The sequence below is a fragment of the Melospiza melodia genome, assembly GCF_035770615.1.
Source record: "Melospiza melodia melodia isolate bMelMel2 chromosome 17 unlocalized genomic scaffold, bMelMel2.pri SUPER_17_unloc_2, whole genome shotgun sequence".
Classification (NCBI taxonomy): domain Eukaryota; kingdom Metazoa; phylum Chordata; class Aves; order Passeriformes; family Passerellidae; genus Melospiza; species Melospiza melodia.
Window position 1 is genome coordinate 214,499 of NW_026948503.1, and position 13,484 is coordinate 227,982.

Sequence of the window (13,484 nt, forward strand, 5' to 3'; positions counted from 1 at the left end):
TCTCCGCGCCGCGCTACGAGTAGGCCGCAATCGCCATGGCGGCGTTGCTTAGCAACCGCTTCCCGCCATGCCCCGCGCGGGGGCGCTTCCCGCCTTCCCCCCCGCCGGAAGTGACGCGCGCGGACCGGAAGTGGCGGGCGGCCTTTCCGTTGTGGCGGCGTGAGGGCGGCGGAGGCGGCGATGCCGACCGGGGACTACGAGTGAGGGCGGGGGCGGGAACCGGGATGGAAACCGGGAGCGGGAACCGGGATTGGGGCCGGAACCGGGATTGAGGCTGCAGAGGGGTTTTGAGGTGGATCGAGAGCGGCGGCGGCGGCATCGGGCCTGTGGCTGTGTGAGGGGACCGGGAACCGGGAACCGGGGTTGGGATCGGGAACCGGGATTGGGGCCGGGAACCGGGACTGGGGCCGGGATGGGGCTTTGAGGTGGATCGGGAGCGGCCGCGGCGGCGGCATCGGGCCTGTGGCCGTGTGAGGGGAACGGGAACCGGGGCCGGGCTTGGGATCGGCAGCCGGGACCGGGGATGGGAACCGGGAGCGGGATCGGGAACCGGGACCGGGGATGGGAACCGGGAGCGGGATCGGGAACCGGGACCGGGAGCCGGATCGGGAACCGGGACCGGGGATGGGAACCGGGAGCGGGATCGGGAACCGGGACCGGGGATGGGAACCGGGAGTGGGATCAGGATCGGGAACCGGGATCGGGAACCAGAAACGGGACTGGGAACCGGGGTTGGGATCAAGAACCGGGATCGGGGCCCGGTTTTGAGGCCTGGTGGGACCCGGTTCGGGGTCCCGGTTGGGCCCGGTTCGGGGTCCCGGTCTGTCCCGGTCGGGCCCGGTTCGGGGTCCCGGTCTGTCCCGGTTCGGGGTCCCGGTCTGTCCCGGTTCAGGGTCCCGGTCTGTCCCGGTTCGGGGTCCCGGTCTGTCCCGGTTCGGGGTCCCGGTCTGTCCCGGTTCAGGGTCCCGGTCTGTCCCGGTCTGGCCCGGTCTGTCCCCGTTCAGGGTCCCGGTCTGTCCCGGTTCAGGGTCCCGGTCTGGCCCGGTTCAGGGTCCCGGTCTGTCCCGGTTCAGGGTCCCGGTCTGTCCCGGTTCAGGGTCCCGGTTCAGGGTCCCGGTCTGTCCCGGTCTGTCCCGGTTCAGGGTCCCGGTCTGTCCCGGTCTGTCCCGGTCTGTCCCGGTTCAGGGTCCCGGTCTGGCCCGGTCTGTCCCGGTTCGGGGTCCCGGTCTGTCCCGGTTCAGGGTCCCGGTCTGTCCCGGTTCGGGGTCCCGGGGGGTTCGGGCAGGGCCGGGGCCGTGAGGGGAAGGGGGGGGGAAGGGACAGGAGGGGACAGGGGGACCCTGAGGGTGGCACCGGGACAGGAGGGTGGCACAGGGACACCTGGGGGTGGCACCGGGACAGGGGGACCCTGAGGGTGGCACAGGGACAGGAGGGGACAGGGGGACCCTGAGGGTGGCGCAGGAGGGCACAGGGACACCTGAGGGTGGCACAGGAGGGGACAGAGGAACCCTGAGGGTGGCACAGGGACACCTAAGGGTGGCACCAGGTGGGACAGGAGGGGACTGAGGGGGACCCTGAGGGTGGCACCAGAACAGCAGGGGACCTGAGGGTGGCACAGGGACACCTGAGGGTGGCACAGGGACACTGGGGGTGGCACGGGGTGGCACAGGGACACCTGGGGGTGGCACGGGGTGGCACAGGTGTCACCCGAGGCCGTTGTGTCCCCACAGCTCCAAGCCCAGCTGGGCTGACCAGGTGGAGGAGGAGGGAGGAGAGGATGGTGAGTGACAGCGGGCACACCTGGGCTGGCACCGGGCACACCTGGCACACCGAGGACGCCTGCGGGTGGCACGGGGGACACCTGGCACACCTGGGGTGGCACCTGGCACACCTGGCACAATCAGGGGTGCCATCTGCGGCACTTGTCACACCTGTGGCATCTGTCACACCGGTGGTACCTGTCGGGGGTGGCACCTGCGGTACCTGGCACACCTGGGACACCTGTGGGACCTGGCATTGGCGTCACACCTGTCACACCTGGCATTGGTGCCACCTGGCATTGGTGCCACCTGGGACACCTGTGGCACCTGGCATTGGTGTGACACCTGTGGCACCTGTCAGGGGTGGCACCTGTGGTACTCGTCACTTGTGTCACACCTGCCATTGGTGCCACCTGGCATTGGTGTCACACCTGTGGCACCTGGGACACCTGCCATTGGTGCCACACCTGTCACACCTGTGGCACCTGTCACTCCTGTCACACCTGGCATTGGTGCCACACCTGGCATTGGTGCCACCTGTCACACCTGTGGCACCTGGGACACCTGTGGGACCTGGCGTTGGTGTCACACCTGTGGCACCTGTCACTCCTGTCACACCTGGCATTGGTGCCACACCTGGCATTGGTGTCACACCTGTGGAACCTGTCAGGGGTGGCACCTGTGGCACCTGTCACTCCTGTCACACCTGGCATTGGTGCCACACCTGGCATTGGTGCCACCTGTCACACCTGTGGCACCTGGCATTGGTGTGACACCTGTGGCACCTGTCACTCGTGTCACACCTGGCATTGGTGCCACACCTGTCACACCTGTTGTAGCTGTCATTGGTGCCACCTCTCACACCTGTGGCACCTGTCAGGGGGTGGCACCTGTGGTACTTGTCACTCGTGTCACACCTGGCATTGGTGCCACCTGAAATTGGTGTCACACCTGTCACACCTGTGGTACGTGTCACACCTGGCATTGGTGCCACACCTGCCATTGGTGCCACCTGCCATTGGTGTCACTCCTGTCACACCTGTTGTACCCGTCTTTGGTGCCACCTGTCTCTCCTGTCACACCTGGCATTGGTGCCACACCTGCCATTGGTGTCACCTGCCATTGGTGCCACACCTGTCACACTGGGTCACCTGTGCCCAGGTGAGCTGTACCTGAGCCCAGGTGTGTGTGTCTGTCTGTCTGTCCGTCCCAGACAAGGTGGGGTTCCCTGGGGGTTCCCTGGGGGTTCCCTGAGCCCAGGTGAGCTGTACCTGAGCCCAGGTGTGTCCGTGTGTCTGTCTGTCCATCCCAGACAAGGTGGGGTTCCCTGAGCCCAGGTGAGGTTCCCTGAGCCCAGGTGAGCTGTACCTGAGCCCAGGTCTGTCTGTCTGTCTGTCTGTCTGTCCGTCTGTCCGTCCCAGACAAGGTGAGGTTCCCTGGGGGTTCCCTGAGCCCAGGCGAGCTGTACCTGAGCCCAGGTGTGTCCGTGTGTCTGTCTGTCCATCCCAGACAAGGTGGGGTTCCCTGAGCCCAGGTGAGCTGTACCTGAGCCCAGGTGAGGTTCCCTGAGCCCAGGTGTGTCTGTCTGTGTGTCCGTCTGTCCGTCCCAGACAAGGTGGGGTTCCCTGAGCCAGGTGAGCTGTACCTGAGCCCAGGTGAGCTGTACCTGAGCCCAGGTGTGTCTGTCTGTGTGTCCGTCTGTCCGTCTGTCCGTCCCAGACAAGGTGGGGTTCCCTGAGCCCAGGTGAGCTGTACCTGAGCCCAGGTGTGTCTGTCTGTCTGTCTGTCCGTGTGTCCGTCCCAGACAAGGTGGGGTTCCCTGAGCCCAGGTGAGCTGTACCTGAGCCCAGGTGTGTCCGTGTGTCTGTCTGTCCGTCCCAGACAAGGTGGGGTTCCCTGAGCCCAGGTGAGCTGTACCTGAGCCCAGGTGTGTCTGTCTGTGTGTCTGTCTGTCCGTGTGTCCCTCCCAGACAAGGTGGGGTTCCCTGAGCCCAGGTGAGCTGTACCTGAGCCCAGGTGTGTGTGTCTGTCCGTGTGTCCGTCCCAGACAAGGCGATCACCTCGGAGCTGCTCAAGGACCTGCCCCTGCCCCTGCCCCTGCCCGGCGGCCTGGGAGGCCCCAACAGCGCCGAGGCCGAGCTGCTGAGGGGAGGTGAGGGGGGGAGGGGAGGGGGGACACACCTGGGGACACAGCTGGGGACAGTGACACACCTCGGGACACACCTGGGGACAGTGACACACCTGGGGACAGTGACACACCTGGGGACACACCTGGGGACAGCTGGGGACACACCTGGGGACACACCTGGGGACACCTGGGGACACCTGGGGACAGAGACACACCTGGGGACAGCTGGGGACAGCTGGGGACACACCTGGGGGCACACCTGGGGACAGCTGGGGACAGCTGGGGACACACCTGGGGACAGCTGGGGACAGACCTGGGGACACCTGGGGACAGCTGGGACACACCTGGGGAGGGGAGTGACACAGCTGGGGACACCTGAGGGGACAGCTGGGGACACATCTGGCACACCTGGGGGCATTTGGGGACACCCATGTCACACCCGTGTCACTCCCGTGTCACACCCATGTCACTCCCGTGTCACACCTGTCCCCACCCGTGTCACACCCGTGTCACACCCGTGTCTCACCCGTGTCACACCCGTGTCTCACCTGTCCCCACCCGTGTCACACCTGTGTCACACCTGTCCCCACCTGTCCCCAGGTCCCCTCCCCCCCCCCCAAGGAGGTCGTCAATGGCAACATCAAAACGGTCACCGAGTACCGCGAGGAGGAGGACGGGCGCAAGGTCAAGGTGGGCACGGGGGGCACAGGTGGGCACGGGGGCACCTGAGCCCCAAAATTGGCACCTCTGGACCCCAAATTTGGGACTTCTGGACCCCAAATTTGGCTCCTAAGGGGCTCAGGTGCTCCAGGTGACTCAAATTTGGCACCTCTGGACCCCAAAATTGGCACTTGAGCCCCAAAATTGGCACCTCTGGACCCCAAAATTGGCACCTCTGGACCCCAAAATTGGCACTTCAGGACCCCAAAATCGGCACCTCTGGACCCCCAATTTGGCAACTGAGCCCCAAAATTGGCCCCTGAGCCTCAAGTTTGGCACCTCAGGACCCCAAAATTGGCACCTCTGGACCCCAAAATTGGCACCTCTGGACCCCAAATTTGGGACTTCTGGACCCCAAAATTTGGCACCTGAACCCCAAAATTGGCACCTCTGGACCCCAAATTTGGGACTTCTGGACCCCAAATTTGGCTCCTAAGGGGCTCAGGTGCTCCAGGTGACTCAAATTTGGCACCTCTGGACCCCAAAATTGGCACTTCTGGACCCCAAAATTGCACTTCTGGACCCCAAAATTGGCACCTCTGGACCCAAAATTGGCACTTCTGGACCCCAAAATTGGCACCTCTGGACCCCAAATTTGGGACTTCTGGACCCCAAAATTGGCACCTGAGCCTCAAGTTTGGCACCTCAGGACCCCAAAATTGGCACTTGAGCCCCAAAATTGGCACTTCTGGACCCCAAATTTGGCACCTGAACCCCAAAATTGGCACCTCTGGACCCCAGAATTGGCACCTGAGCCCCAAAATTGGCACCTGAGCCCCAAAATTTGGCTTTTTAAGGATTCAGGTGCTCCAGGAATTCCCAAATTTGTCACCTGTGGACCCCAAATTTGGGATTTTTGGGATCGGGTGCTCCAGGAATTCCCAGATTTGGGGATTTTTTGGGATCAGATGCTCCAGGAATTCCCAAATTTGGGGATTTTTGGGATCGGGTGCTCCAGGAATTCCCAAATTTGGGGGATTTTTGGGGTTTTTTTTGGGGTTTCCCCAGCCTCATTCCCGCATTTTCCCCGTCCCAGATCATCCGAACGTTCCGGATCGAGACCCGCAAAGCCTCCAAGGCCGTGGCCCGGCGCAAGGTGAGGGGAAAATGGGGGGAAAATGGGGAAAAAACGGGGAAAAAAATGGGAAAACTGGGGAAAAACGGGGAAAAAATGGGATTAAAATGGGGAAAATGGGATTTGGAATGGAAAAAATGGGATTAATGTGGTGTTAAAATGGGAAAAACGGGATTAAGGTGGGATAAAAATGGGATTGAGAATAGGGAGAATGGGATTGGGAGTGGGGAAAAGTTGGATTAAAATGGATAAAATGGGATTGGGACTGAAAAAAATGGGATTGGGAATGGGGAAAAGGGGATTCAAATGGGATAAAATGGGATTAAAATGGGAAAACGTGGGATTAAAATGGTGTTGGGAATGGGGAAAATGGGAATGGGAAAATGGGATAAAAATGGCGAAAATGGGAATGGGAAAATGGGATAAAAATGGCGAAAATGGGAGTGGGAAATGGGATTTGCTTGGGAATGGGAAAAAAATGGGATTTACCTGGGAAAATGGGATTGGGGAAAATTTGATTCACCTGGGAAAATTGGGATTGGGAATGGGAAAAATGGGATTTACCTGGAGTGGTATCGGAAAAATGGGATTTACCTGGGAAAAGGAAAAATGGGATTTACCTGGGAAAAATGGGATTGGGAATGGGAAAAATGGGATTTACCTGGGAAAAGGAAAAATGGGATTTACCTGGGAAAAATGGGATTGGGAATGGGAAAAATGGGATTTAGCTGGGAATGGAAAAGTGGGATTTACCTGGGAATAGGAAAAATGGGATTTAGCTGGGAAAAGGAAAAATGGGATTTACCTGGGAAAAATGGGATTGGGAATGGGAAAAAATGGGATTTACCTGGGAAAAAACAGATTTGGAATAGGAAAAATGGGATTTACCTGGGGATGGAGAAATGGGATTTACCTGTGAAAATGGGATTGGATAAATGGGATTTACCTGGGAGTGGGAAACGGAATTCCGGCGTTCCCACCGGAACAAGGCCGGGATCTCAAATTTCCTGGGATTTTCAAGAATTTCCCATTTTCCCCCCCAATCCCGAATTTCCCGGGATTTTCAAGAATTCCCCATTTTCCCCCCAATCCCGAATTTCCCGGGATTTTCAAGAATTTCCCATTTTCCCCCCCAATCCCGAATTTCCCGGGATTTTCAAGAATTTCCCATTTTCCCCCCAATCCCGAATTTCCCGGGATTTTCAAGAATTCCCCATTTTCCCCCCAATCCCGAATTTCCCGGGATTTTCAAGGATTCCCCATTTTCCCCCCCAATCCCAGAACTGGAAGAAATTTGGGAATTCCGAGTTCGACGCCCCCCGGGCCCAACGTGGCCACCACGACCGTGAGCGACGACGTCTTCATGACCTTCATCACCAGCAAGGAGGTACGGGCACGCCCGGGGACACGCGGGCACCGGGAACGTGCCCAGGGGTGCCCCAAAAATGTCCCCAGGTGTGCCCCAAAAATGTCCTCAGGGGTGCCCAGGGGTGCCCAAAAAATGTCCTCAGGGGTGCCCCAAAAATGTTCTCAGGGGTGCCCCAAAAATGTCCCCAGGTGTGCCCCAAAAATGTCCCCAGGTGTGCCCCAAAAATGTCCTCAGGGGTGCCCAGGGGTGCCCCAAAAATGTCCTCAGGGGTGCCCCAAAAATGTTCTCAGGGGTGCCCCAAAAATGTCCCCAGGTGTGCCCCAAAAATGTCCCCAGGTGTGCCCCAAAAATGTCCTCAGGGGTGCCCAGGGGTGCCCCAGGAATGTCCTCAGGGGTGCCCAGGGGTGCCCCAGAAATGTCCCCAGGTGTGCCCGGGTGTGCCCCAGAAAATGTCCTCAGATGTGCCCAGGGGTGCCCAAAAGTGCCCTCAGGTGTGCCCAGGTGTGCCCCAGGAATGTGCCCAGGTGTGCCCAGGGGTGCCCCAAAAATGTGCCCAGGTGTCCCCAGGTGTGCCCCAGAAAGTGTCCTCAGGTGTGCCCAGGGGTGCCCCAAGAAGTGTCCTCAGATGTGCCCAGGGGTGCCCCAAAAATGTCCTCAGGTGTGCCCCAAAAGTGCCCTCAGGTGTGCCCAGGGGTGCCCCAAAAATGTCCTCAGGTGTCCCCAGGTGTGCCCCAGAAAGTGTCCTCAGGTGTCCCCAGGTGTGTTCCAGGAATGTCCTCAGGTGTGCCCAAAAATGTGCCCAGGTGTGCCCCAGAAAGTGTCCCCAGGTGTGCCCAGGGGTGCCCATGCAGAACATAAATTGTGAGAAGGAGAACCCCAGGAACATCTCTAGGTGTGCCCCATAACCACGTGTGCCACCAGCTGTGTCCCCAGGTGTCCATAGCTGTCCCCAGCTGTCCCCAGATCTGCTCAGGTGTCCCCAGGTGCGCTCAGGTGTCCCCACCTGTCCCACCACAGGACCTGAACTGCCAGGAGGAGGAGGAGAACCCCATGAACATCTCTAGGTGTGCCCCAGGAACATCTCTAGGTGTTCCCCATAACCACGTGTGTCCCTAGGTGTCCATAGCTGTCCATAGCTGTCCCCAGGTTTCTCCAGGTGTCCATAGGTGTCCATAGCTGTCCCCAGGTGCGCTCAGGTGTGTCCCCACCTGTCCCACCACAGGACCTGAACTGCCAGGAGGAGAAGGAGAACCCCAGGAACATCTCTAGGTGTGCCCCATAACCACGTGTGTCTCTGGGTGTCCATAACTGTCCCCAGGTGTCCCCAGGTGTCCCCAGGTTTCTCCAGGTTTCTCCAGGTGTCCATAGCTGTCCCCAGCTGTCCCCAGGTGCGCTCAGGTGTGTCCCCACCTGTCCCACCACAGGACCTGAACTGCCAGGAGGAGGAGGAGAACCCCATGAACATCTCTAGGTGTTCCCCATAACCACGTGTGTCCATAGGTGTCCATAGCTGTCTATAGCTGTCCCCAGGTTTCTCCAGGTGTCCATAGGTGTCCATAGGTGTCCCCAGCTGTCCCCAGGTGTTCTCAGGTGTGTCCCCACCTGTCCCACCACAGGACCTGAACTGCCAGGAGGAGAAGGAGAACCCCATGAACATCTCTAGGTGTGCCCCATAACCACGTGTGTCCCTAGGTGTCCATAGCTGTCCCCAGCTGTCCCCAGGTTTCTCCAGGTGTCCATAGCTGTCCCCAGGTGTCCATAGCTGTCCCCAGGTGTCCCCAGGTGCGCTCAGGTGTGTCCCCACCTGTCCCACCACAGGACCTGAACTGCCAGGAGGAGGAGGACCCCATGAACAAGCTCAAGGGCCAGAAGATCGTCTCGTGCCGCATCTGCAAGGGCGACCACTGGACCACGCGCTGCCCCTACAAGGACACGCTGGGGCCCATGCAGAAGGAGCTGGCCGAGCAGCTGGGGCTGTCCACGGGCGAGAAGGAGAAGCTCCCTGGAGGTGGGACCCAAAATTTGGTTCTTTTGGGTTTTTTTGAGGAATTCTGGAGATTTTTCCCTCATTTTCCCCATTTTTCATGGTTGCGTAGCCCCCAAGGTCACCATGGTGGCCCTGTTGTGGTGGCCCCATGTAGGATCTGCCGGGGTTCTCCATGGTGGAAAAGGAGAAGCTGCCCGGAGGTGGGACCCCAAATTTTGGTTCTTTTGGGGTTTTTTGGGGAATTTTGGGGATTTTTCCCCCATTTTCCCCATTTTTTCATGGTTGCGTAGCCCCCAAGGTCACCATGGTGGCCCCATGGTGGTGGCCCCATGTAGGATCTGCTGGGGCTGTCCACGGGCGAGAAGGAGAAGCTCCCCGGAGGTGGGACCCCAAAATTTGGTTCTTTTGGGTTCTTTGGGGAATTTTGGGGATTTTCCCCCTATTTTTCCCATTTTTGTACGGTTGTGGTGGCCCCAAGGTCACCATGGTGGCCCCATGATGGTGGCCCCACGCAGAAGGATCTGCTGGGGCTCTCCATGGTGGAAAAGGAGAAGCTGCCCGGAGGTGGGACCCCAAATTTTGGTTCTTTTGGGTTTTTTTGGGGAATTTTGGGGAATTTTCCCGTTTTTGAAGGGTTGTGGTGGCCCCAAGGTCACCGTGGTGGCCCCGTTGTGGTGGGCCCCGTGCAGAAGGATCTGCTGGGGCTCTCCACGGTGGAAAAGGAGAAGCTCCCTGAAGGTGGGACCCCAAAATTTGGGTGTTTTGGGAATTTTGGGGATTTTTGGGAATTTTTCCCTCATTTTTCCCGTTTTTGTGCGGTTGTGGTGGCCCCGTTGTTCTTCTGGCCCCGTTGTGGTGGCCCCGTGCAGAAGGAGCTGCTGGGGCTGTCCCTCACCTGGCCCTCACCTGTCCCACCTGTGTCACACCTGTGTCACACCTGTCCCCTCACCTGTCACACCTGTCCCTGTCCCTCACCTGTGTCACACCTGTGTCCTGTCACACCTGTGTCCCACCCGTGTCACACCCGTGTCACACACCTGTCCCCCCTGTCCCCACCTGTCCCCCCTGTGTCACACTCATGTCCCCCCTGTCCCCACCTGTGTCCCACCCGTGTCACACCTGTCCCCACCTGTCCCCACCCGTGTCCCACCCGTGTCCCCCCTGTCCCACCCGTGTCACACCCGTGTCACACCTGTCCCCACCTGTCCCCACCTGTCCCCACCTGTGTCACACCTGTCCCCCGTGTCCCACCCCTGTCCCCACCTGTGTCCCACCCGTGTCACACCTGTCACACCTGTCCCCACCCGTGTCCCCCCTGTCCCCCCGCAGAGCCCGAGCCCGTGGCCGCCCAGGTGAGCAAGACGGGCAAGTACGTCCCGCCCAGCCTGAGGGACGGCGCCAGCCGGCGCGGGGAGTCCATGCAGCCCAACCGCAGAGGTGAGGGCACCTGGGCACACCTGGGGGCACCTGGGCACACCTGGGGGCACCTCGGGGCACCTGGGGGCACCTGGGGAGGGTTAAAAACACACCTGGGCACACGTGGGCACACTGAGGGACAGCGCGGGGAGTCCATGCAGCCCAACCGCAGAGGTGAGGGCACCTGGGCACACCTGGGCACACCTGGGGGCACCTCGGGGCACCTGGGGGCACCTGGGGAGGGTTAAAAACACACCTGGGCACACCTGGGCACACCTGGGGGCACCTGGGCACACCTGGGGGCACCTGGGGAGGGTAACAACACACCTGGGGAGGGTTAAAAACACACCTGGGCACACCTGAGCACACACCTGGGGGGTTTTTGGGGACACCTGGGGACACCTGGGACACACCTGGGCGGCTCTGGGGACACCCGGGACACACCTGGAGATAACTTGGTCACACCTGGGGAGCTCTGGGGACACCTGGAACACACCTGGGGATACCTGGGTGGCTTTTGGGGACACCTGGGACACACCTGAAGACACCTGGGACACACCTGGGCATAACTTGGTCACACCTGGGGATAACTTGGTCCCACCTGGGACACACCTGGGTGGTTTTTGGGGGCACCTGAGGGTACAACCGCCACCCCCGTGGGTCTCACCTGTGTCCCCTGTCTCACCTGTCTCACCTGTGTCACCTGTGTCCCCTGTGTCACCAGCCGACGACAACGCCACCATCCGCGTCACCAACCTGTCGGAGGACACGCGCGAGACCGACCTGCAGGAGCTGTTCCGCCCCTTCGGCTCCATCTCGCGCATTTACCTGGCCAAGGACAAGACCACGGGCCAGTCCAAGGTGGGCGCGGGCACGGGGGGCGCCCGGGCGTGCCCAGGTGTGTGCCCGGGTGTGCCCGGGCGTGCCCAGGTGTGCGCGCTGAGCCGGGCGTGTCCCGCAGGGCTTCGCCTTCATCAGCTTCCACCGGCGCGAGGACGCGGCCAGAGCCATCGCGGGCGTGTCCGGCTTCGGCTACGACCACCTGATCCTCAACGTGGAGTGGGCAAAGTGGGTACACACCTGGGCACACACCTGGGCACACCTGGGCACACACCTGGGGGGTTACACCCACCTGATCCTCAACGTGGAGTGGGCAAAGTGGGTACCTGGCACACCTGGGCACACCTGGGCACACACCTGGGGGGTTACACCCACCTGATCCTCAACGTGGAGTGGGCAAAGTGGGTACACCTGGGCACACACCTGGGCACACTTGGGACATACCTGGGTACACCTGGCACATGTGGGGCATGCCTAAATAACACCAGGACACACCTGGGCATACCTGGGACACACCTGGGTACACGAGACACACCTGGGCACACCTTGGGACACACCTGGGCACACCTGGGCGCACTTGGGACACACGTGGGCATTCACCTGATACACCTGGGCACACCTGGATTACACCTGGGTACACGAGACACACCTGGCCACTCATATGGGCACACCTTGGGACACACCTGGGCACACGAGACACACCTGGGCACACCTGGGCGCACGTGGGACATACCTGGGCACACCTGGGCACACTTGGGACATACCCAGGCACACCTGGGCACACCTGGGCACCTCTCACCTCTCCCTTCTCCTCCCTCCAGGCCCTCCACCAACTGAGCCGCTCCAGTGGATCCCAGTTTGTCCCAGTTCATCCCAGTTCAATAAAGCTCTGGGTTCTGGCACCACCCCTGTCCCAGGATTTTTGGGGGAAAAAAATGGGAATTTTGGAAAAAAATGGGAATTTTGGGGGGGGGGAAATTTGAAATTTTGGAGGGCAAAAATGAGAATTTTGGGGTAGAAAAATGGGAATTTGGGGTAGAAAATGGGAATTTTGGGATGGGGAAAATGGGAGTTTGGGTGGGAAAAAATGGGAATTTTGGGGCGGAAGGATGGGAATTGGAGGTGGGGGAAAATTGGAATTTTGGGTGGGAAATTCAGAATTTTAGGGGGGCAAAAATGGAATTTTGGGGTAGAAAAATGGGATTTGGGGTAGAAAAGTGAAATTTTTCCTGGGAAAGAAAAAAAAAAAAAAAGAGCCACACAAGTTCTTGGGGTGGATCCAACTTTATTTCTGCATTTTTCCACCCGTTTTTGAGGTTTTCTCCCATTTTTCTGGGATTTTTTTTTCCCCCCACATTTTTTGGGGTTTTCCTTCTTTTGTTGTTTTCCCCCCCATTTTTTGGGGTGATTTCCCCTGGATTTGGGGGGACCACGGGTGGGGGGAACTCTGGGGGACCCCAAAATTCCCCTTGAGGACCCCAAATTTTTCCTGGAAGATCCCAAAATTCCCTCGGGCCCCAAAATCCGTCCTGGAGACCCCAAAATTCCCAAATTTTTCCCCCCCTTCAATTTTTCCTTTTCCGCGCCCCGTCCCGGCCGAGGGAAATTTGGGGTTTTTTGGGGGCTCAGGAGTTTCCCACGGCGGGATTTGGGATTTTTGGGGTGTCCTGGGTGGGATTTGGGATTTTTGGGGTGTCCTGGGTGGGATTTGGAGGTTCCAGGTTGGGATTTTGGGGTGCCACGGCGAAATTTGGGATTTCCAGGATGGGATTTTGGGGTTTCTGGTGTGGATTTTCGGGATCCAGGTGTGGATTTTGGGGTTCCTGAGTGGAATTTTGGTGTTCCTGAGTGGGGTTTTGGGGTTCCAGGTGTGGATTTTGGGGTTCCAGGTGTGGATTTTGGGCTCCTCTTCCGTCGTTTCGGGGCTCGGGGCTCGGCCGAGCGGCTTCGCCTCCTCTTGGAGCTGCCAGGGAACAAATCTGGGGGAAAAACAGGAATTTAGAGGGGAAAAAATGGATTTTGGGGGAAAAATTGGGATTTTGGGGGAAAAATTGGGATTTGGGGGGGAAAGAATTGGGATTTGGGGAGAAAAAATGGAATTTCGGGACGGAAAATTGGGGTTTAGGAGAACAAAAATGGGATTTGAGTTTAAAAAAAATTGGGATTTGGAGGGAAAATGGGGTTTGGGG

At 59.3% G+C, this 13,484-nt stretch overlaps 1 protein-coding gene across 1 annotated transcript; it reads left to right on the plus strand.

Annotated features, from left to right (window-relative positions):
• Positions 1–148: 148 nt before the first annotated feature.
• LOC134433063 (eukaryotic translation initiation factor 3 subunit G-like) lies at positions 149–12,200 on the plus strand. The gene is given in 12 exon segments (XM_063181956.1): positions 149–200; positions 1,731–1,780; positions 3,808–3,913; positions 4,491–4,578; positions 5,645–5,704; positions 6,965–6,997; positions 6,999–7,070; positions 8,871–9,060; positions 10,369–10,476; positions 11,180–11,316; positions 11,417–11,523; positions 12,117–12,200. Coding segments are annotated over 12 exon segments (987 nt in total). The 5' UTR covers positions 149–180; the 3' UTR covers positions 12,133–12,200.
• Positions 12,201–13,484: the final 1,284 nt, after the last annotated feature.